Here is a 25,131-nt window from a genome sequence, read left to right on the forward strand (position 1 = left end):
AGAGGTTCTCATAGAGACACTTCCTTAACACTTTCTTATGTGAAATGAACTTTATATGTTGGATTTTCTATTGAATTTGTCCAACAAGGGTGCTATAAAGTCTAATTCCCATTACATTTAGTTCATGTCACTTAAGATGACTCTTTCTTAAAGTGTCAAACAACTATGAGAACTCATGGAAAACTCTGTATCGATACACCTTACCACAATCAAGGGCGAAAAAGATGGAAAATCTTTTGATAAAAATTTATACACCTTTCGAATTCCTGAATCAATTAGATAACCATGAATCTTTTGAGGCTCATAATTCTTCAGTGTTTTATGAATTTTTAGCGATTCATGGTTCTCTAAGGATTCATCAACTTTAATTGTATTTTTGTTTCAAAGATCTAATATTATTCAGAAATTAATGAATCAGTAAGCGATTCATGAATAAAGGTCGTAAAGAACGGCATGACCGAGTAGATCGTTAAGCCAACAATGAGAAAAGATTCTCTTAAAAAAAAAAAAAAAAAAAAAAAGTCTTATTGGAAGATCCAGTTCGAAAAGTCGCTCATTTTGCTGGCCATTAGAAATCATGGATTTGGTAATATAAGTGGATCTGATCGCGGAGCCGTTAGATTTTTTTACCAAAAGAATCCAATAGTTCTTAGTTCCCTGATTGGTATGTAGACCGATGTACAAAATCTGATAAGAAACAAATAGGACTTTGATGAAAATTGATCCAGCCCAGCTGACATACTTCCGAAACAGGTCTGATCACTACTTCTTTATACCAAATATACAGCCATGAAGCACCCAGCTAAATTCTTTCCATAGTAAAGAAAACTTTCTAAAACACACATATACACATTATTAAGCCATACCGATCGCCTCCTCCCTCCTGCTGGTACACTCTTCCCCGCAGCAACACACATTTTATTCCATCATCCCTCGTCACAAGCTACCAGCCGCGCGTGTTTAATTCGTACAATTTAACAGTTTGCATACTATTACTGTGTGTTTGTGTTGTGTGTGTGTGTTTATTTCGTAGCTTACAGCTACACCACTAAACGTGTTCCAACAGTAAATAAGTGTCGCGTTAAAAACAACTCTCTTCAGCCCCATTTAACCCCAGGATAGTGAAACGTTCAAATGTTTTCTTGTACATAGTTGCTCGTACAAGAGAAAGTGTGTGTGTTGGTTATGTGTTTGCGGAACGAGAACATGTTCCATGGGGTTGGTTTGCTGTTGCTCGCCCCCACTGTCCAATCGAAGGAATGCATCATCTCATCGTGCAGCAGCAGTGCAATGTAGGAGTGTAAAGTTGCAAAGTTTAGCATATTTTAGACTATTTTTTTGCATTTGCAAACAGTGGAATGCCTTTGACCGGCTTCATACACTGTACCAAGTATTGCTTTGCCAAAACCAGAGTAATTGAAATCCATACCATGAAAGCTTATTTTTAAAAGAGTAATTAATTATTGCTGTTTGTTTGCCTTTTTGTTGTGTTCCCTCTTCTAAACTAAAGTGTGTTGCAGTGGGGCGGACTATCACATTTCTGGCAATGTATTTACTCAGAGCAGGTGTGTGTCTGTGTGGCCAAAACATCCTACCAAAATGTGTGTATCGTGTAACTCAATTTTAAGGCACGGTGATCGTTTGCTGTAGCAAAGAGTTCTGCACACCTTTGCGCCCTAGATAGAACACACCACATCTACTCATATACATTATATAGCTTGTTCTGTACTGTGTTTATTCATTTTTAAATTGTTTTTCAATCTCCTAAACTCATTTTCGCACCGTATATGGATCTACACAAATAACAAACAGCAGATCATCCTCTTATCCTTGTTCTCGAAATCTTTTCTGAATTTGCAACAAATTGCTTGCCATTTTACATTTACTTGGTAACGTTAGTTCTACTATTTTATCATTTAAACGCTCTCACACGAACTTTCACACTCTACACAACAAATCCATCAATATCACAAGACGCTTCCCTTTCCCCCCCTTTGGGTCGCTAAAAGGGATAATATCGATCGCGCCGCACTGGGTGCGGGGCAAATTTAAATCGTTTTACTTCCATTTGTCCTGTCCTGTTGGGATTCCTGTTGGGGTTTTTGCTTATTGGAAGAAGGTACAAAATTGTAACGTACGCTGCTCAATGGTTTACATGTGCTTTTGTGGACTTTTAAGGAGCTTTATGGGTTAGAAATGCCTTTTTGGTGCGCTTAGTTGTTGTTATGGGTGAATATGTTGGAGAGCTATGTGTTTTTGTTCTCTCTTTTCTCACTAGCCACACCGCTTCTCTGTCTATAGAAACTATTAATCCAACAATTGATCCTCCAGTCTGCTCCAGAGCCGGGAATGGAATCGTGTTGGAGAAAAAGGAATGACTGTCACAATATGAATATATTTAAAAATATATGTATGCTTTAACAACGTATTGCAGGTTCCCGTAGAGGTGTGTTTGTGATACAATCTGGTACGTGTTTGTTTGTTTGTGGTGCCGTGTTTTTATTCGATTAAAAATAAGCTTTCATGCAAACCCCTATGGCTTGGAAAGAGTGTAGCTACTACATTAACTAATCTAGCGCGCATCATAACAATTTGTAACCCACGAACGCCACAGTCGTCCAGCTTGAGCGCTGACCAAGCTCGGGCAAGTGGGGAGAAAGACCAACCAACATTTTATATCGCACCTGCTAGACTTTCAGCTCCCTATTGCCTACTACACTACCATACAATTGCACGGCTCTGGGGCGCAAACAACAAATTCCGTCGTTCGAGTATGTGTTTTATGTATTGAAATGTGGTTTTACCGGTAAAAACTGTCTTCATCTACTGACAAACGTTGCACTACTACTTTGCACACAAAATACACTCACTAACACACACACAAACAATCTGTGCGATGATCCTAACAGCACCCTTGGTAAAAAGGGGATTAGTTTTGAGAATAGCTGTTCTTTTTTCCCCTGCCATTCCCACGGGCCGGATGCTTTTAAACGTGAAAGTTGTTTCAGGAACAGCACCCCACGGAAAGGAGTTTCCACTGGTTTTGGGATGAAATTTAAAAACAAAACAACTAAAGAAAAACGAAACATATAACTTAAAAAACCATAAACCGCACAACACTGCATCAATGTTGTTTACTGAAATCGAAGAACACAAACTGCCAACAAACACACGCGCACCACACCTTTACAAGGTGTGTTGTGGTGGTGGTGTGTGTGAACCAGAGTGCCAATTTCCATCGTCTTGCGTGACCACCGACTTATCATGAGAGTTCGCCGATCGGTGCATTCTGCAGCCACAGCTCGTGGATGAAGTTGTACAGATTATCGCTTACCGCCACCTGTCACCAGTAGTAGAAATGCGTGTTAGTGTGTGTGCGTGTGGTTGTAAGATCCGTCTCTCCATTCAGCACAACCCTCACACCACGTACCTTGTAAGGGGTCGGATTCAGCGTCCGCTTGTGATCCTGGCGCAGCGTGCGCAGCGAAGCCTGCACCCGCTCCCGGACCTCCTCGAGCGAGGGCAGCACCTGGGCCACACGCCCCTCAGCCCAGTACACCCGGTACAGTGGTTCGACCTGGGTCGGAATGACGTACGCCCGCTTCGACTCCTGGAACGGATGGCGGCACAGCACCTTCTGGCCGACCTCGGGCGGGTTTTCGTCCACCCGCTGCAGCAGATCGATCAGCGCGTGCCCATCGGCTCCGTACAGCCGGAACACGTTCTTGCTGCCCGGCATCGTCACCTTGCCCACGTCCTGGCTCAGCTTGATCCGGGGCTGGTTGTTAATCTCCACCATCTTGTACACGCAACCGAGGGCCGGCTGCCGCTGACAGGTTACTGAAAGAGCGAGCGCAGTGTAATTAGTAAACAAGGTTCATAAAAAGCCGCCAGCATGAGAAAGATCTCTTACCCAGATGCGTTCCGATGCCGAAGCAATCGATCTTGTGGCCCTGCTCGTTCAGGCTCAGTATCGTGTCCTCGTTGATGTCGTTCGATGCCACGATCGTCAGCTTGCTGAACCACGGCAGCTTGAACCGTTCCGCGATGCGCTCGAACGTTTCGCGCGCCAGGCAGCTCAGGTACGCCAGATCGCCGGAATCGATGCGAATGCCGATCGCACGGTAGCCCTGATCGTTCAGCCCCAGCGCTACGGCACAGAAGTTCAGCAAACCGCTCCTGTGGCACGCACGTGTGGTTGTTTGTTTGTTTGTTCGACAGAGCAGGAACAAAAAAGAAATAAAAAGAAATAACCCACCAGCAGCACACCACACATAAGGCAGAAAGGTGGCGCCGCAAAAGTGAGATGAAAAAGATCTTGTATTAGACACGGGATCAATTACTCCAAAAAAAACCCTAGCGATAGCAGCTTATCATAGGAAGGAAAAATGTAGAGAAAATGTTTCTTATAAGAAAAAGGCCCAGCTGCCTAGCGTTTGTAGTGAGATGACAACGAAATACCAGTTACTGGAATGATGCAGGAATGGCGCAATATGTTGAACATTGATCACAATGAGGTACGACAATTAGTTTTGCACTCAACACTGAACGACTAATACAAATATGGGATTAGCATGAATGATATTTTTAAAACAAAACCACAATCTAAAAAGCTTCTACCAATTACACACATCATGCAAGGGGGGACAACCACAACCAACCACGAACGATACATTGGACGGGAATTTTATACCAAATTTTGTTTTGCTTTTCATCTATAGAACTACTACTATTACTACTACTACTACTACTCACTAAGCCGCTCTTTAATGCTAACCTCGACAGGGAGTGATGGTGGCGGGTCAAGTCGTAATAGCTGAGCAGTTCTATATGATGTGCCGCTACTCTACTAAACTCGGCAAGGGAACGCTCAAGCCAGCACGTTCGGCTAAGTAAGGATGGTATAGTGTTGTGATGGTGGATAGGAGGGGAGCAGGTGTTATGGAAGTTGGCGGTAATATGAAAGAGAAAATATAGCAGCAAAAACAGCAAAGAATAAGCGATGAAACAGAAATAAAATGCAAATGAAAGAAGAAAAGAAAGATTAAATAAATAAACACAACAAAAAACACTATTACATGAACAAAGAGAAAATTGAAGAATAGAATAGAAAAGATAATAATGTGAAAAGTATACCATTAAATTAAAAAAATTTAAAAAATACTAATTCTTAGAACTTTAAAGACAACTTCTTCAAAATACTCAAACCTATCTGGTAAAAGCTTAGAAATGCTTTAGAACTTATTTAAAAACATATTGGGATACCCTTTTTCCCACGTGAAAATGTAAAAAGGAGAAGAGAAGAGAAGCCAAAACAAAACAGAAAGGAAAGTGGTATAAAAGCATAGATATAGTTTGCCATTAAAAAGGATGGTATTTAAGCATAGATATAAATGCACTGATCACCAACATATGTAAATTTTTAAATGGTGCCGTTGCCAGCACTAAACAACAACATACAACATACAACAACCATTATTCAGACACAAAGCCATGCAGAGTGCTCTCTCGGACTGTGGGGAAGTATATGTACAATATTTTTGATTTTGAAGTATTTGAAAAAAAAGAACAAAATAGTGAAAAGTAAGAGTAAAAATGGAAAACAATATGTTATAAAAAAAAACGGGAAACCGAAGAAGAGAAGAGATCGATGGAACTATATCAATTAGGGTGGAATGTTTGATTTAGAGTTTAATACCGTGAAAGAGAGAGATAGAGTATGGGTGTGGCCAAATATAGGGGTGAGGAGGAGCGTTTTTTTTTTTTTTGTTTCTTCACGAAGTAGCAAACACTTCTAAACGTCTGCTTTGTTTGACAGAGCGGATTCAATGGAAGTTTTGGTTGTGGTTTTAGTTTTGTTTTTCGAAATAATCACTTGTAACCTCTTTTTCTTTGTACACGTGTGTCCAATTCAACCACAAATTTGCTAAAACACTAAACTATGTTCACAGTTGCACTAATTTCTCTGACTGATGTCTCGTTGGAAAGTCCTTCGAAAGGTAGGTCCTCCTCTAGGGAAACGAATTTTGAGCAGAAAAGAGAACGAAAAGAAAACACGAAACTAACACACGATGACACAAAATGACATTATTACGTTGGCTTATGTTATACAAATTTAATTTATGTGTTGCCACCTGATTATGTCAAGAAATTGGCTCACCCTGCTTCATGCAAAGTGTGTGCTGCACAAAACTTGTGTGTTAATGTGTTAAGTAAAACCCGCCAAAACACTAACATTAACGCAAAATAAAGCAACTAAACACAAAAACAAGTAAAAAAAAAAACAAAGAAAAAACATTCATTACAGGACAAAAAGACAAGCTTCAAACACGGGAGCACCTTCCGCCCTAAAATTGAATCCTTATTTAAACTGTTATGGGCGAGTAAGAAGTTTATGCATGCAAAAAATCGATATGTGTGTGTGTGTTGTGCACGTACATTGCAACTAAGGTAAATTGAAGGTTCTCGAGCGCGACTGCGAAGTTCATGACAGTAATGACAGGTGGATGCAAAAATCAAACTGCTCGATCATGTCTCGATCGTTTAGTTACTTGGGAGTAGGATCGTTAATGTCTCGACAGTCCAACAATGAGCCTCTCACACACACGCACACATTCACACCAAAATCAAGGGCAAATTAACACACACACACGTTAATCTGATCGTTAAAATACTGAGTCCTGCGAGAGAACGTGTTTAATGAAATAGAATGGGCTGGTGGTGTAGTGTGGTTGGTACCGGACGATGGAATTATGGACGAAAGGGCACGCATTAGCATTCTCTGGGGGGTGTATTTATGTATGTGTGTTGCTGTGTGGTGTAGTGGAACTTAGCACTGGGAATCACATTGCCATTCTGCGTGTGTGTGCCATTCATTACCTGAAGGACTTTCCAACGGACTTGAGATGATGGATCATGGTGTTCAATGCTTCACAGTTTGCACAACGGATAATCTCATCCTCACCACCACCACCACCACCACCATCGCCACCGCCATCATCCTCTTCCTTCTGCTCCTCAATCTCCTCCTCTGGTACATCGACCTGATTCTCATGTGACTCATCATCTTCGCCCTGCTCCTCCTGCTCCTGCTCCGTTGCGTTACGTACATTTTGATCTTCAATGTCTTCATTGCCATTTTCATCGCTTCCACCTTTGCCTGGTTCGCCCTCTCCCACCGGCACCTCGTCTTCATCTTCCACCGTGATCGATGGTGGTGGACAGGATTCTTCCGCCGCGTCCGGCTCAGTTGCTTCCTCCTCAGCCTGTTGCTCCTGCTCATCGCCTGCCGATGATGGTTCCACATCCACATCGTCATGCAGCGTGCAGGGTGTTTCGCCGTGCTCCTCCGCGCAGCATCCGTTGCACTCCTCTTCCGGTATTTCGGGCAGCGCGGTACACCCCACCGGAAGCAGCGAACCTGCATCCGCGTCCTGATCGAGCAGCCGACCGGCACAGAGCGAATCGCACACAACGCTATCGGGCGGATCGGACAGTTCCTCCGTCGGTTCACCGAGAGCTTTATCGCTGGTTTGATGAAGATGGTACCCCGTGAAATCGCGATCGGTGATGTAGGGGGGGGGCACGAGAGATTGTATATATATATAGAAACAACATTGAGGAAGAATAATGGGGGAAAGGGGGTTTTGTTATAAGCATGAGCTAGTAGTAGTAGCAGAGCGAACAGGATGAAGATGTACTTTTTTTTTGTTGTTGCTTACAGCTTAAGGCTGGAGCGTTTAAGGACGGGCAGACATTAAACACAGAGGAAAAAGACACACACAGTCACGTTCTCGGAACGTGCAGAAAGGATAATGATCGCTTCAACACCGCCCTTTACACACACTCTCTCTATGCCCAGAGGGTAGATGTACAGGTTTTGCTAATAACTATAGCTGCGCAATAATTCACAGAGGAACAAATCTATACATATTGGTCTTAGATTTTCCTACAACAATCGCTTCCAAACAACTTCCATTGAAACCACCGTCAAACAGTTCAGAATGATCAATTCTACCTCCATCACCTACAGGCACAAGTTACACGATCAATTTGGGGAGTGAGCCACACACAAGTGACAGAGAAACGAAGTGGTGGGATACGGGACAAGAAAACTAAACCTACACAAACCAGAGTTCAGGACGCAAACGACACATCGAACGTAACAACGAAACAAATGTACGAAAACACAACGAATAGAACAAAATCGATTTAAGAAAAAATAGAAAAACAAGATACACGTGAAGTAGAAAGAAAGAAAAGGTGTAGAAAGAGTAACAGTACAACCGAAGGAAACAACGAAATGAGGTAAGTAACACCCAAAAAAACGCAGAAACGAAAACAACATCCGAGAGAGTAGAGCCTAGAAGCGGAATACCTCTTGACATCGTACGTGTCGACTAGGGCCATGAACCCGTCCGGGAACGCGATCGCAAACGACACCATCGCGGCCAGCTCGCCCTCGCTGCTCTCGTCCGTCGAAACGTCCAGGACGCTCGCGATTGCGGCTCGATGTTCCATCGCAAGCTCCAGCAAATCGCGGGTCGTTCCTAAAACAAGGACATGAAAGAAAGACATGAGCGCAAGAAGTATCCTGACGCAACACAACCAGAAGCGCAAATAGAGCCTTACCATCCTCCTTGTGCTGCAGTACGCGCGTCTTCAGCTCGTCGATTCCGGTGAACGAGGTAATGTAGGCGTGTGCGTGAGTACCCTTCACTGGAATGTTAAACAGCTTGCCGGCCAACACGTTCGATGTACCATCAAACCCACCTGGGAAAGGTATTGTTGGTGCAAAAAATAAATAAAAACAAACAAACACATGAAGTAAGATGATAAATGGTGTTTCATTTAGTAAAACGGGGTAGGAGGGCACTATTGGGGGGACTGTCAGCTGGAAGGAACAGAACAAAGATCGGTTGGGTGTGTCGAAACAGGCAAGTTTATCAAGAATCTGTGTTACTAACCTAGTTTCGCTTTTTGAGGTTTTTTTCCCCAAATTCTTTCCTTGACAACTTTCCACAAGTGGCGTGTTTGGCTCATTTACAAATAGTTTTTATTGCTCTCACTCTCTCTATCTCTCTCTCTCTTTCACCGTCGTTGCCTCTACAGCCGTTTACTTCGAGGAGCGCTACTAACCAAATAAAATTCCCAAGCTACATTTTGAGAGTACTTTTGTCATCCACGCAACCAACTAGTGATGGTCATTACGATAAAAAAAAATAATAGTACAGAAAAATTCCATCAACTGTCAAATGAAAAATAATTTGCAATTCTTCCCAAAGTTTGAAATCACAAAAAAGACAGAAATAACCGAATTTTCCACACGAATCGCATTAAATAAGTAATAAATTGAATAATGAACTAAATTCAATCAAAAATCATTACTACTGTAATATACACGGTTTTTTTTTAGTTTTTTCACAAGGAGTTTATTGTAGAAGGTCTTTTCCCCGAGGCTTATTTCTTTTTTTTTTTTTTTGCTTTGACAGCTCGCACACTGTCACTTATTCGGACATCGTATTTGTCAAAACCCAAGATGCTCACAAACCCAAGATTACTATAAACTCAAGATGTTTACACTACTCAAGAATATTTTAGCTGTAAAACGTGATATTCGACTTACACGAAAATCCGAGTTACGCGAATGTTTCCGGAACGTATAATTCGTGTAACTCGGAGAACTACTGTATATACAGGTGATCCTCGAGATACCCTATTGATGCAGACCAAGAAGAATTCACATATCTCAAAGTCCCGCCTATCTCAAATTAAACGATTTTCAGCTAAAATAGAACTGATTTTTGTGTAATGTTTGCGATGAGTGGTATTACACAAAATGTTTAAGTCACTAAATTAATTGTTTGTTAAGATTAATATTGATGAATCCTGACTGACGATTGCATTTTTTAACTCTTTAAATGGTATTTAAAGGCACGTGTACATTACTCGATAATGGCGAGGCGACTGGTGGAAGCTATTCGAAGGTTTCGTCAGATTTGGACAGTTGCCATGTCTCAAAAGCGTATGTGAGTCTTCTTCTTTCGCACAACAACATTGTCCGTACTCGCTAGTGTAATTTAGAGTTTCACTAGCACATATGGCGGCGGCTTACCGAAGCTTTTTTTGGTCATCGAGGGAATGGTCGTGCCGGATCGCAAAATTAAATGGGGGTTTTATCGACTTTTGACGCAAAAATGACTGAAATGTGTGCAAACCCGTATCTATCGATCGATTACAAAGCCTTTCAAGCCCAGTTTAAGTACAAAACATGGAAAAATAACATATCTTCTGAAGCGACTCCAAATTCTTTGGCAAAATGCTTCGGTCAGTCGCCGCCAGATGCGTGAAAAATGAAAATCGAAATTACACTAGCGAGTACGGACAATGTACCCGTCCCTTAATAACATCCGCCCATCAACAATGATTAAAACAATCAGAATGCTGCTTGGGTTAGATATCCACAGGCGTTACGCGTAAATATACAAATAACGTAAAGGACGACTGTTCTCGTCTTATGCACTCCAATTTTGTTTCATATTCTTTTTCCAGCTCCAGTTCCTCGTAGTTCACTTCCACTTAGACTAGAATTATACAGCCCGAAGTCATCATGCCCACGCCCTATTTTACCGCCGCACACAAGCGACCTTTCCGTTCGTTTGTGCATATTTCATTATTTTTACGCATGATGATAGCGCATCATGCAATTTGCAACATCATTTTCCAAATCGGTCTGTAATAAACGCAGTTAAAGAATAGTATAGCACTTTCTGCCACCGTACTGTATTCGCTCTTCCGTTCCGTTCCGTCCAACGCCTTGCAGTGATCGAAACGGCATATCGGTACGAACGAACAGGAACAGTTTAGTTTATATGGTGATGTTATTGATCAATCTTTGCCACGAGCCAGAGAGCACACCAACGGTGGGGAGGCAGCAGGGAAAGGAGTCGCGCACAGGAGCGCGTTGAGCGTTAAAGCGACCCCCCAAACACAGTCCTGCGAAACGGTTCTGGGTTTTCCATTGCGAGCGTTTCGAACAAAAAAGCGTATGCAGCTTTTTCTTTTCCATTCTGACTGCATTTTTTCCATAGTTCTACTATATGAGAATGTGTACCCTTTTGTTTGTGCGTGGGGAGGTTTAATTTTTCTAACAACATTTCGTGCTCAGTTCCGAAGCCTCTACTGCAGTAATGCATGACAAGCGTGTTGTTGAATGTTATTTTTAGGGCACATCGTGCCTTGTCTCTTTGGTGTCTCCTTGTTTCTTTGTTTCTTACAGCAGCCTATATAATAATACTACAAAAAAATGGCCCGCAATGACTAATTGGGGTAGTAAAAATCGTTGTTTTAGGATTCGAAGCAGCGTGAATCATCCTGCAGTTATTATAATAAATTAATTACAGCAGCAACGCGCATAACACAATCGTCCAAATCATATTATGATTTAGTATGCTACTTTTGGACGGGTTTTGAATAAGCTACCGTGCTATGCGACCATGTCACGATGGACAAAGAAATTGCATGAGATTTGATTATAAATTATTAGCTACATTTTACTAGAATATCGAATACGAAAGAAAATGCAATATTATTGTTGACAATTTGTGAAGAAAAGAGTTTGCCCTGGAAAGTTGGATCTAGCTACGTGGTAAAGGTCAGACTCGTAAGTAGTTTTATTTACGAAACTTATTACCTACATGCAGCTAATGCAAAAAAAAGTTTTTAACGACTCTGATTGAGGGCAATGATTGAGTAACGGAGCTATGTAGAGTGTATGGAGCTACATTGAGCTTCGGGAGCTTCAATGAGTTTGAGGAGCTACATTGAGCCCGCCGAGATACCCGGAAGGCTCGCTTTCTTATTTGCAATAAAGTAAAGATGCTCTCACTCTACAATGAAAAGGAATGTGAACATCCGCTGATGGATAATATAGGTTCTCCCATCCTACTCCTATCGGAACACATCCCAAGAGCCACCAAAGGCACGGCTTTTTATTCTATTTTTATGACTGGAATTTCATTCACACTGGATCCATAGAATCCCAAAAGAGTACAGGGTTTTCCATTTCAATTAACAACTGTCCACAGTCAACTAGCAATCCTCGATTTGAAAAACACGATTGTCTACCACTTACAAACAAGTCAAGCCGTTTTTGGTACACTGTCCATTTCAATTTAACAATTGTCGTCTTCGAAAACACACGTCAGATGTGGCACGGTTTGTTTTGGGTTTGGCTGGAACGTGTATCACTTGTAGTTGGGACAGCTGGGCAACATGGACATGTTAGGCATTTTATGTATACTTTAATCTTTCAACACAATGCAGAAATTTTGACATTTATCGGTGCTTTTACTTGTAGCCAGTGAAAAAAAAAATTACAACATCCCAAAATAACCTAAAAACTGTAACGATCCAAGAATAACTAAAACCAAATGATAAAACTGCTTAACATGTCCAAATTGCTCAGCTTTCCCATATTCTGATATTCAATCAAGACCTGTTTACAACATGGTTCAATTCTTACAGACAAGTGATACACGTTCCAGCCAAACCCGTGCCGCATCTGACGTGTGTTTTTGAAGACGACAATTGTGAAATTGAAATGGACAGTGTACCAAAAACGGCTTGACTTGTTTGTAAGTGGTAGACAATCGTGTTTTTCAAATCAAAGATTGCTAGTAGACAGTGGACAGTTGTTAATTGGAATGGAAAACCCTGTAAGTTACTATTCGGCGCAGAGAATGATTTGATTGCATCCCTTAGAATTGCGTATCTATATGGACTAGAGTTAGTATGTTGAATCCGAGAAAAGTGAGACTCTAGTCGACACAAAGAGAGACTGAGTTGAACCCTGAAGAAAAATGCGAGAAAATGTATCTACGAAAGGTGTCTACTAACACATTCCAAGATCATATTCGCTTATAACTCAAAAACAAAAAATAAGAATAGTTCTTTTAATCGAGTGTAGCTAATTCTGCCGCATAAAACAGTATCCGAGCAAAATCTTTAATTAATGACATACAGAGTTTTGAATCATATAAGGGTATAGTTGAATCACTTAGGGGAATGTTGCAAATCGGCAGGGGAATGTTGCATGCAAGCTGTGGAAGTTTGCAATCGATTAGGGGAATTTTGCAAGTGTACTGTGGAGCTGTCATCAGACTGTGGTGCCGTGGTAAAAAGCTTCGAATTGATACCGATGATGCTTTTTTTTAAACATCATTTGGAGTTGTTTTCGTGTGGAATTCAGCTGTACACATGATAAACTAAATAAATCCTACTGCAGAGCCATAATTAAACATGATAAGTTAGTAAGATTGACGAAAATATTTTGAGGTATTTACAGCGGCACCCACAGTCTGATGACAGCTCCAAAGTACGCTTGCAAAATTCCCCTAATCGATTGCAACACTCCCCTATATGATTGCAAACTTCCACAGCTTGCATGCAACATTCCGCTACCGATTTGCAAACATTCCCCTAAGTGATTCAACTATTCTCTTATATGATTCGAAACCCTGTAATATCTTGCTCCTTGAGATCCAATATTAAGCTACCAAGCTTACCTAGATTACATGAATCTTGGTACAATATACTTGTTATTATGTCTTGCGACTTGAAGACTGCAGTACGGGACTGTAGCCAAAGCAACATCGAGATCAATTTATCATTTTATTTGTTCAGACTCTGCGAAATGTAAATAAAAGAACCCTCAACCACAGCACTAAAACACGTGCTCTATTCCAACACACTACTGATCGATCTCACTATTCAGCCCACTTTACCTAATCATTATTACCCTTGGATATTCATTGCGCAGCATGGTTTGCTCCCATCAGACAGACATAACTCTTTTTTTCCGCCAGCACAATAATTCACAATCGGCGTGCTTGGCGCGCCGAAACACACTGTCACGCTCGATCGAACAATTTACGATCGTCGCGTAACCATCCCCAAAGGCCACCCGGTCTTTAGCGGTGCTATTTATGATGCCGCATAGGCTGTGTGCATCGATAAAATCGCGTGTCATCAAAAGGGCATTTTGGCAGAACAGACAAATTGCCTGTAGCCAGTCGGGTGGGTACTGCCAGTCCTTATGGCTACGATTTATTTGATCCTCGTGCCTGTGCATCGGAAGGGTTACAGTACACACATAACACTGTTGCTGGGTGGTACGTACTGTACCACCTGGGCCAAACCAGAAAGGACTGGAAACAGAAGTACGACATCAAACGACAAGCACTAAAATCGCCGCAACCTGTACAACATGGCATATTTATGCGTAGAATAACCGTCATTGCTACACGCGCTCCCATCTCTCACCTGGCACAGAGATCTTCTTCCACTCACGAATGGATGAGGAGCTTCTTGATTCTCCAGCAACAACGAATCAACTGAACCGAGCATCGTTATGCTCCCTTCGAAGGAAAGCATTTCGTTCGGCCATTAAGGCTGGTTGCGAAATTCGATACAACCCACACCGGCACGCCCTTTGACGGGTGTCGAAAATTGTCGAAATTTCCTACACATAATGAGATTTTAATGAAAGTGTAAACACAAACACAATCCCACGCCCTTTTTACTGGATTGGTATTTCCACTTGCAATGTAAGTTTATCGGCCGTCCGTCCTTTAGTGTGACGAAGTGTCTGTTGAAGCCACACGCAGCTTAATTAACGCCTGTTCCACCAGTTCCAAGAATTTTTGATCCCGAAACATTTTCCAAAAGCGAACGGAAAACATGACCAAGTTAAAGCCATGTTCCAACAGTTTTCGGTAACGTATACAGCACTGCTTTTACTTTGCTAACCTCCTTGTGAGATGTGACTGATTGAATCTATTACCCATCCGTTCCCCAGTTGAAATGAAAGCAACCGAGGCGACGATCGTTACGCTTCTTCTCTCGATCGGCAGCACCATCAAACCGGCCCGCTCCTATCAGCTCGAGCATGGCGACTGTCCATCGCTGCAGCTGCCCTCCCCGATACGGGACGTCAATCGAAACTTCTTCCACCTCAAGACGTGGTACGTTTACGCGCACACCGACCCGCACCCGAGCTACCTGTCCATGTTTCACGTACCGCCGGGTGTTTCGCCCTTCGCCGGCTGTCTCCGGCTGCACAGCGAGAATCTGCGCGGGCTCGTCCTGATCCACTACAACTGTCTTAACTTTACCGAGCTGTACCAGTTTACGCTGTACAGCGAAAATCCCGCCACCGAGCTGTACCAGCAGCTGCACAGCTACAAGAACCTGTACCGGCACTATCGGCGGTTCGGTGGGGCTCGCGTTCTCGCTACCGACGGTGACAGTTACGTTGTGTTTTACGGCTGCCAAAAGGTAAGGGACAAAGTGCTGATCGGGGTGCTGTTTCTGGTGCGCACGGACGTGTACGATCGGTTCATCCCACCGCCCGCGCTGGCCCGGCTGCTTTGGGCCGAGCTAAGCCTCAATGTGTCGCACCATCCGCAAAGCCCTGCTGCTCCTACGGGGGAACAGTGTGACTGTACCGGTGTGATTCGCGACACGCAAAGAACCATAATGGAAAGCAATCGAAAGGAGCGAGCTAAACAGGCGGCTCAGGCCCGCATCAAGGAGCAGTTTGCGCTGGGGATACGAAATTTCTTCGTCAGCGTGTTCTCGTTTCTGGTGTGGCTGCTCGCCATGAACAGGCTGATCGATCGATACGTGTTTGATTTAAAATACTGATATTTTAGGTACAGTGAAATGTAGCTTAAGCTTAGCCCTAATCCACTTTCTTGTATGTGGCTTTGCCCGCAAGCACGCAAAGAGCGACCGAATAAAGTGTAAAATTTGAAGACAAATTTGGCGTAAAACACAATTCGTCTGAATTGCGCAACGGGGACGAATATGTACTGCGTCTTTATAAAAACTTTCTAGCACAAAGCTCCCAAGGACAGTTGACACCTAACAAGGGTGCCTCATAAAAGCGACACCGTCACGTGATATTATTGCAGAATTTATATTTTTAGAATAACAATTTTTTGTTTTGTTTTAAAAAATCGACATGATTGACACGAAGTTTGTGTCGATTCGTGCCGATCCCCAGCCCGTCGTGATTGCATGCTGCTTCCGCGGCGCGTGATTTTGACATTGCACTTCGCGCACTTCCACCAGCCAAGGTTAGCGCTGATCGTTTACCATTGACATTGACTGCAAACGATCGATATACACTGTGCACGTCTGAATGCGTCCAGAGTAATGCATAACGCTAGAGGGAGGGAGGGAGAGAGGTGCACACCCGATCAAATCTCCTTTTAGAGGTCGTCACTTTGGTACCGTTCTGTGGGCAAATATCAAAACTCAGCTTGACGACGACAACGCGGGGAAAAAACACAATATGCACACACAGAAGCCAAGCCCCTCATAGAAGAGCTTTGTTTACACCCTCCCCCCCCCCCCCCTTTCCTACGCCCTACGCCCTATGCCGCCAAATCTCGGCTAGCACAAAACATTCAACCAAACAATCAAAAAGTATCAGCCATAAGTCGTCACCGAGCCAAACAAACCTTGGCGATACACTGTCGGACCTCAGGGGGACGGGTGTCGCGGCAGACTCGGCGATCGGAAGTCTACCTTCGGGCCGGTGTGTTGTATTTTTGATTGGCGGGGCGAACTTTCGGAATAGAAGTTTCCTCGCATGGAGTAGCAAGAATCAGCATAATGCACAATGTGCCTGCCCCGAGTCTTCCGGTGTTTTGACATGCTGCCAAGGTTACGCGCGCAAATGCAGTACAACAACGCGCGGTCCGTCGTTTAAGGGCGCACACACGACACCCCCGTTTGGAGGGTCCTCCACCGCCCTGCTTACTTAGGACCTCTGTGGAACGTGCTGAAACGGGAAGAGCGTTTCTTTTTGCCAACAAACACTTTACCTTTCTTCTTCTCTTGTGCCTTCCTTCCCCTTCTTATGGGGGGAAAAGAAGCAGGTCGGTTTGACACGCCGGGATCGGCTCATAATCCACCCGCAACGCCCGGGGGGGGGGGGGGGGGCTAAAGGTAGATCCTGTTTCGATCGCAGAAGAAGGACAACATGGGGAAGGGCTTAAGGGTGCAAAATACTATCGGGGCCATGCATTGGTTTCACACGCCCGCTATATTACATCATCATCGTCCGTTTTTGCTCACCGATATAGGAGTATTTTGAGGCGGAGAGGCCCCCGTCCGGGCCCTGGGCACGGCGCAGCCCAAACTCCAGCAGGTGTATGTGCTTCCCAGCGACCATACGATACCGGGCGGCGTTCGTGGCCATTAAACTGCAAAGAAAAATCGTTTTTGATAAAATGTGTTACAAACGCGTGCTGAACTGGGAAGGAATTGCGTTACGCCACGGCAACATCATGCCGGCTGATTGCTTACCTCGCATAGTTTACCAGCGTCAAAAGTGTTGTTTCAAGCAATTGTACTATAATTAGCGGCCCGGCCACCTTTATCAAGGGAACTCTGTGGGGGGGGAAAGAAGCAAGATAAGCCACAGCCAATAGATTGTATAATCAAACTCCACCTATTTGGCATATGAAACGCCTTCGTGATCTTACCTTGGGAAAGCGACCGATCCCTCTTCTATTGCATACAGCGTGACGTCCTTCGCCGTCAGTTGGCTTAAATACTCAAAAAACTCGTCCTCGATGCCTTGGGGCAGGGCATGTTTCAAATACTCAATGTCTGTAGCCAAAGGGGTGTGAAGAGAAGGGAGAGAACGCGCATTAGGCAAAACAGGTTAGCAAAACACACACGCACACACACATCGGTTTTTTTTATCGGCGAGTGCAATGCCACGTACCTGTTTCGGAGTAGTGGAAACTGTCGAGAAATTTCAAACACTCTTCCAGCCCGGCAAAGATCGTAAACTCGCCTTGGAATGGGTTCGTGCGGAAGAACAGATCGAACACGGCGTGGTCGTCGATTTTGCCCGACTTCCAGTAAGCGTACGCCATCGTTATTTGGTACAGATCTGGAATTGGGAAGGGGAAAGAATGGAATGAAACATTAGGCGCGATTCGCGAAGCGTGTACAATAGTATTAATAAGAGATAAGACAGATAATTTGAAGGTTGTTTCGGAAGATTTTGACATTAATACATTCCTATTTGTAATCCTATAGTTTGCAGTATACTCTTAACAAGTTGGTTTACCCGTCACAATTATGCGTTTAAATCCAATTGGAATATTGGAACACACTCTTGGTGTTGTTAATGTTGTGCAATTAGCGCAGATACATAAGACGGTGACGCCAAATGTGTATAGAAGAGATTTAATACCTTATTTGGCCACATATTTCCATATTTTAATCAGTATTTCAAGTCAACTTAAATAATAAATACGTAATACGAATTAAGGAAAATTACGATAAGAAAAGACGAAGCAATGAAAACATAGTCGAATGCAATACAGACAAGCGACAAAGATCATAATCATAGACATGTTAATTCGAAATCCCATCGATATCAATTCAAGCCCGATCATTTAGTACATTTAGCAGAAGAAACTGTCAAAACAACAACAAAACAATAATTGGAAGATCACTGGCTAAGCCAGCGGCTGTCAAACTCATTTGACGACGTGGCTCAAAAAGCTACTTAAAATAGGTAAAGCTAGGTAGAAAGCTAGTTTTTTATCGAACTTACAAAAATTGGTTTGTCAGCGGTCCGTTTCAATTCATACTGTTGTAGTAACAGTACAAATTTGTACAAAACATAAGTTAAGTTCAATATCAGAAACTAATTACAACAAAATATTTTGTCTCACATTCTTTTGATCTTGCCATAAGCCTCTGATTTGTTCGAAATTTGGATTTACTCCAAATAAATTCAATTTACAGTAATGTATATTGTTCCTCATTACAGTGAACTCTCTCTCTCATCTGAGACCTCTCCAATTTGAAGAACTCCTGTTATTTGATCGTATTTGACTACTCTATGCTACATTAAACCAAACGAACATTGCCAAAATATGGGTTTCCCTTAATATCTTTACCAAAATTTCACCAAATTCACCAAAAACCATTTTTTTAATGAAAAAAATTCATCTTCACACTGATTGATGGCTTTAATAGTCGAACCAAAAAGAAAAAGGTGTGCAAAATATATTTTTATGCAAGGAGTCGTGGACCGCATCGCAAGACCGCGAAGGCCGCGGGCCGTATGATTGACATCTCTGCTATAGCAGAACAAAACCTATAAACGAACGACAACGAAGAACAAGACGCAGAACGCTATAATAGATCAGAAAATAGTAACATAAACAAACCAGGAAGACAAAAGTTCATCCATTGTCCATTGACCGATTGTGAAGAGCGACCGGGAAAGAAACGAGAGCTGATGCAATATCAACGCCCTTTGCTGTACTGCACAATTACATTTGCACTGTGCAAAGTTGGTTCCAGAATGCATCACAAACAAATAACGATTAGTTTTGCTGTAAACGGCTAACAATGTTGGTATCAGGGACAGTTCGTTGTGTACCATGGTGTACGTTCAGACAGTTATTCCGTATGGCAACGGTAGAAGAGACAAGTGTAACAAAGGGCAACACATCCAGGGGCGCTAGGGCCAGAGTGTAGTTGCTCCATCTTGCATCACCTCTTATCGGTCAGTGTTTAATAATACAACCACGTATGAACACTATCGCACTGTATTATCAGCGCCGGTGTGGGATGCAAATACCGGACGAGACGTTCAGTTGCAGCGGAGTAACCAACTAAAAGATAATTATTGCTCTTTTATGATGATGGATATGTGCTCCCCCAACGAAAGATAAGCAAGATAACGCGCAAGAGGGACGGGAAATCATAAGGTGTGCAGAGCTAGTATGAATGGCTTTGAGGTCAGCTATGTGTGTGTGTTTTTTTATGAATTTGATTAGGTTCTTGCCTGCTAAACAATTAGACGGTCCATCAAAAAAATCAAGCTAATGAACTGTTTTACCTTTTGTTTGCAAACTTAGCGACCACACACTAAGTTAATTTCCTGCCCATGATCCATCATGAAGCATCTTATCTAAATGGTAATAAATTTAAAGCAACAATCTAGTTGTTTTGTATGCGCAAATCAAAAAAAAATTTTAATTAAAAACTCATCTCATTCCTATGCTGTTCAGTATTATCTTGAATTTATTTTACAGAAAAGCAAAATACTGAATCCGTATATCAGCTAAGTTAACATAAGATACAAAAAAAGTTTTTCATATTCATTTCTGCACATCCTTAAGGAAGCGACGCAGACGATCCCCGATGACTAACGATGAATAATGAATTTTTGTTCCAGAGGCTAACTCATCATAATGATTAATATTCTTTTGAATAATGAAACGAATCTCTTAAATACCAATTGTTTTTGTTACGATACGTGCAACCTTTCCCTATATTTATTTGTATTATATCAGCCAAAACCATGTTTTTCTTTTTAAACTTAAATCACAATTACTGATGTAAATCCAAAACCTGCTGTACTTGAATTATGTATTTTATGTATTATTTAGATTTTAATTTTACCACTAGCTCTCATCATCCATCTTCAATTAATATTATTTACAATCTACTGATGAAATTATGATGAGGTTTAAATCAGCAATAATGCAATAAATTTCACAACTTGCTTTTTACAAACCACGATCATGAAAAGTTAAAAACATCAAATTCATTTTTAATTCATACTATACAAGAAATATAAAAATATAAATATGTTATTTATTTAATTTTGGATATGACAGCTTTTTACCACTATTACTATTATAGAAGATATTTTTCTTGTTTTTTTTTTATTTTATTCAAACAAATTTAATGAAACATAGGACAAAACACAAAATAATACAAATAATTTTCGCAGCACATCACTGTCTAAACCCCATTCAAGCCTAGAATGTGGATAAATGTTAACGGATGTCAGACGTTTCACTCAATTTTTACGAAGTAATGCACAAAAGGGTTTCCCTACCAATTCTGTCTCAACAATCAAAAATCTGGTTGCTTATTCATATACATTGCTATTATAAATACGACATAAAATGTATACCTAGTTCAGGTTTTCCCCTGCTTTTTCGTTAGAAAAAAAAACTAGCCATGAAAGGCACTATTAACTAAAATGGGTGATGATTCCAATGACTTTATTATGCAAGGAAGGAAAACAACAACAAAAATTAACGAAGCAAGAACAAGGTCTGTTAAGATGTTTAGCAATTTTATCAAAATTCAAAACGAGAGACAGAACGGTCTACAAACAAAACATGAGCATACAGGTTTCCCAAGGTTTTTTGGTTGTTTTCCAAGAAAGTCCGATCTTTTTTTTAAATTCCCCTAAGGAATTAATCTTTTTTTTTCTTTTTTTTCTATTCGTAAGACGATTTTTAGCCTTTATCCCTGAAATGTAATAACAAATGTTTCACATAGTTTTTAGAAACACTCAGTAGAACACTCTTAGTGGACAAATTTTTGCTTCAAAGACAATCAAATCGCCTCGATCGCCCACTCAAAAGGCAAAGAGGATTGAATTGTTTACAAACAACGGCATTACCCGGCGGCTAGCGAAATGTGTGTGCAAATTGCATAAATTGCTTGTGGATCTCGTGCCAAAAACACAAAACAAAACCATCACTCGGTCGTGGTCCTGGCCACGTACCACCAGGTCGGGGACACGCGGACGGGTGCACACGAGAGAGAGAGAGAGAGAGGCACACAAATAAATTATAACACACCACAACACACTACTCGCTCGTTCACGTACTACTTCTACTACTACTACGCGAGTACGTTCTCATGAATGGCGGAAATCGAAAGTAAAACCTTCACCCGACATCGGCTGGCGGAATGGAGCGCTTTCCACCGCCTGTTTGGATGGCAAAAAATATACACAGCTGACCCTCCCACCCCGCCCGTTTGACAGCTGATGGTGGCAATAGGAAAGCGGGTGGGGGAACCCTTACCTATTAAAATGCATAGGTGCAACGCCAGCTGACAGTTCATCATCTCGAGTGTAATCAATCGAGTCGAGCTGCTGTATTGCAATTAGTGTTCGCAAACAAACACACAGCAACAACAAAAAAAACCCCAAAGTGATTAGAAATGATTCTATCTCTTTCGTTCCGTTTCTATCTCTCTATCCTTTTCTCTCGCACAGACACACATACACGTGTATTTACCTGTCAACAGAGGCTGCACGACGCTGTTATGATAGTGGCGATTCCAACTGTTGCGGCCAGCGGCAAACGCACTGTCCGTGGACAGTTCGCGATTTAACGAGGACATCTCCTCTTCTTCCTTTTCTCCGGCTTTTTTCCTGCTGCTTCCGCTTCTCACACACGCGATCTCACGCTATCGTTTTGTTCTTCAAGCCGCGTACGAACGGCCTACTGTGTTGTCGAACCTGTAGGCCGTATCGCACGCACAGGGCAAGATTAGGGCACAAGTCGTGTACCGATTACGACGCTTTGACCTCAGCAACACAGTGATTACGCGCGGTGATGATGAACGACCCAACAACGACGACCACGACGACCGATTATTCTCACAGGAAATATCTTGTGTCAGTGCTGCACTCGGGTTGGAAGGGAAAAGGAGGAGAAGGCAGAAGAATGAAAGGTTACGCACGGTCTAAAGATATTGCTCTATTTCACACACGCGTAAATCAAACACCACGATCATCTCCGCCCAGTCTCTAGCAACAATGTTAATGCACGCAGTGGTTTAGTTCTTATTTTTATCACACTCTCATCGCAAAGGAAGGGTGAAGCGGGGTGAAGGAGGGTGGTTCGGAGTCGAAGAGGGGGGGTGACACTTTAAAACGAGTCGAGTGTGGTTGGGAGACAAACTATCTTCAGCACGCACACGCACACACACACACACGCACAATTTGATGTCTAACTCACAAATTACAATGATTACAACGGATCACCTTAAAATGTAAACAGTAGCACAACGATAAAAGTGCACGGCTGCCGCCAAAAAACACGAAGCTGTGTGTGAGCTTAGCACAAACACGACTTGCTCGGGCTATTCGTGAACCTGTGCTCGAAGCCTGTGCTCACGGTCATACACCGCTATGATTCCTTCTGCTGCTTCAACTGCTGCTGCTGCTGCTCCGGGAAAGGAAATCACGACCTTTGCGGTGGAAAAGTAGAATAGATTTGAATGAGCAAAGCAAACGCGATTCTCCCGCAAGCTATAAGAGAACCCGCCACACACAACACAGCGCGCACACGCACACCACACTGGCAGACAACCGGTTATGCGCTAGTGTTGGTGCTATATTGGACGTAAATATACGCGCGCGCGAGCGCCTCCCCACCACCCCACCCGACGGCGAGACTGAGATGGTAGGCGGTAGGATTTCTGTGGTGGGCCGTGTTTTTGCACCGCTTTGGGTAAGTTTGCCAGGGGGAGGAAACTTCACGAAATCACTGCTGTGCCCAGGGTAGATGACTTGATGAACGCTGATTTGTTCGATGTAATACGTTAGATGAAGGTTTCTTTACAAAAACTGCACTCCGGCAACAGCAGTCGGCTCTCTCATGAAGGTACTTTGAAGGACAACCGTTCCCAAGCAGCGAGTTTGTTTGTGTGAGAATAAATACGTTCCCAAATAACAAATATGGTCAGCGGTGTCAAACTAAACCCGAGACTGTAGAACCACCGACAAACCGACGTGACACTTGGGTTACAAAAGTGTCCCACACGAAAGTACTGTCATTTGCTTGTGAGGCGATCACTTCTGTCAAAGTAAGCTCTGCTCACGGCATCTTAGATGAAAACAACTTTTCTACATACAAATTTCAAAAGAAGTGTGAGGCAAGATTTTGTGGTAATTATTGGACAAAACACCTTGGAAATTCCCTCACTTCGAATTTCCTTGGAAATTCATTGGATCTTCAAAAACGGGTTGTATCTTAGAAGATCATAAAGTATTTGAGATTATTTTGAGAATCGGTTTCTCGTCGTTACAAACACATTTCCACAGATCCCACAACTCCCAGGTCTTGAATATCGTTGTCGTGTAAACGGTTTTTGGAGGAAAATTAATACATTATCTTACATTATTTTAAATAAAATACACGATTTCATAGACCTTCAACGATTTCCAACTCTTCTCTTTCGGTTATAAATTTTATATTGACAGATATTCGACATAAGACTTCAGCAATTATCCGCAGTACGCAATACTCGATATACGCGAATTCGCAGTAAGCGAGTTCTCTAAATTTGACAGCTCCATGTGTTTTTTGCAAGGTGTATGGATATTAGGAGGTGAAGTGCTTCAGAGCAAATTGACATTTCACGACTTGACATAACAATACTGGGTGCTCCGGTATTGAAATCGGGAAGGGCTGCAGGGGGGTATAGAAAATTGTATGCGATTTGACATAACAATACTCAATGATGGCGCCCGGCAAACGCGCTAATAATTCACCTTCTAAATAAACACACCTTGGTTTTTTGCAAATATTTTCATTCTTTGAATTATGTTATGCTCTTTTTTATTTTCCTTATTATTCTTAACGCATTTTGCATTAAATTTGTGCAAAAAATACCTGTTTTATAACAAAAAACTTTAATGCAAAACTCTGTGGCAATATTTTTAACCCTCGAACCGGTAGTGTAAGCTATTTTTCCATAAGAATTCGCTATACGCAAAAACTCGAGATACGCTATTGCACTCGGTCCCGAATGATAGCGTATATCGGATAATGACTGTATTTCGACTTATGCCTTGCTTTGGGACATTTTTTTCGGTCCCAAATACAGTCGTATCTCGGGGGACACCTGTATATAGTTTAACAGACTACAAATGTGAAGAATCAAAGCTCAAACTAACCTCATTGTTTAGATGACAACCCAAGTACAGTGCAACGCCGGGTGTTTATCCGGGTACCTTTTATTCGGCTGTCCGTTAATCCGTGCTGTTGTAAAATTACAGTTCAATACAAAGATGATATTACGTTCTAAGGTAAACAGGTAAACAGAGCACATTGTCTTAACAAAAAATGGCAAACTCAAGGTGCCTAGATAGACTACTAGTGGGTCTTTAGCTCTGATTTTGGTAGCCATGATGGAAAGAGATTTCTATGGAGCTAGGCGGATAGGGAGTTAGGGTTGCTAAGGACTTTTTTATGATTTGCTAAGTAA

The 25,131-nt window shown here is 42.2% G+C and overlaps 1 protein-coding gene across 7 annotated transcripts; it reads right to left on the reverse strand.

The window, feature by feature from the left end:
- Positions 1–846: 846 nt before the first annotated feature.
- On the reverse strand, positions 847–23,537 carry LOC120905195 (nicotinate phosphoribosyltransferase). 7 transcript variants are annotated; one of them, XM_040316063.1, is made up of 12 exons: positions 23,484–23,537; positions 22,152–22,541; positions 17,801–17,971; positions 17,556–17,682; positions 17,377–17,460; positions 17,146–17,273; positions 8,632–8,772; positions 8,378–8,549; positions 6,880–7,527; positions 3,914–4,179; positions 3,431–3,840; positions 847–3,340 (listed from the first exon to the last, which is right to left on the reverse strand). In XM_040316063.1, the coding sequence occupies exons 2-12, from the start codon at positions 22,255–22,257 to the stop codon at positions 3,263–3,265; spliced, it is 2,331 nt and encodes a 776-aa protein (XP_040171997.1). In that variant the 5' UTR covers positions 22,258–22,541; positions 23,484–23,537; the 3' UTR covers positions 847–3,262. The 7 variants fall into 7 exon arrangements, with proteins under 7 accessions (XP_040171997.1, XP_040171993.1, XP_040171995.1 ...); XM_040316059.1 differs by having other exon boundaries at positions 22,152–23,109; positions 23,484–23,501; XM_040316061.1 differs by lacking the exon at positions 23,484–23,537 and adding an exon at positions 22,904–23,477.
- Positions 23,538–25,131: the final 1,594 nt, after the last annotated feature.

Source organism: Anopheles arabiensis, chromosome 3 (genome assembly GCF_016920715.1).
Source record: "Anopheles arabiensis isolate DONGOLA chromosome 3, AaraD3, whole genome shotgun sequence".
NCBI lineage: Eukaryota > Metazoa > Arthropoda > Insecta > Diptera > Culicidae > Anopheles > Anopheles arabiensis.

What these genes read in the sequence shown, in the direction of transcription:
- LOC120905195 (XM_040316063.1), bottom strand. Translation starts at nt 22,257, where the DNA reads ATGTCCTCGTTAAATCGCGAACTGTCCACGGACAGTGCGTTTGCCGCT. An exon ending in ACGCTGGTAAACTATGCGAG is followed by an intron (nt 17,274 to 17,376) that starts GTAAGCAATCAG and finishes TTTTCTTTGCAG; the next exon opens with TTTAATGGCCACGAACGCCG. An exon ending in TCCGTTGGAAAGTCCTTCAG is followed by an intron (nt 4,180 to 6,879) that starts GTAATGAATGGC and finishes TGCGTGCCACAG; the next exon opens with GAGCGGTTTGCTGAACTTCT.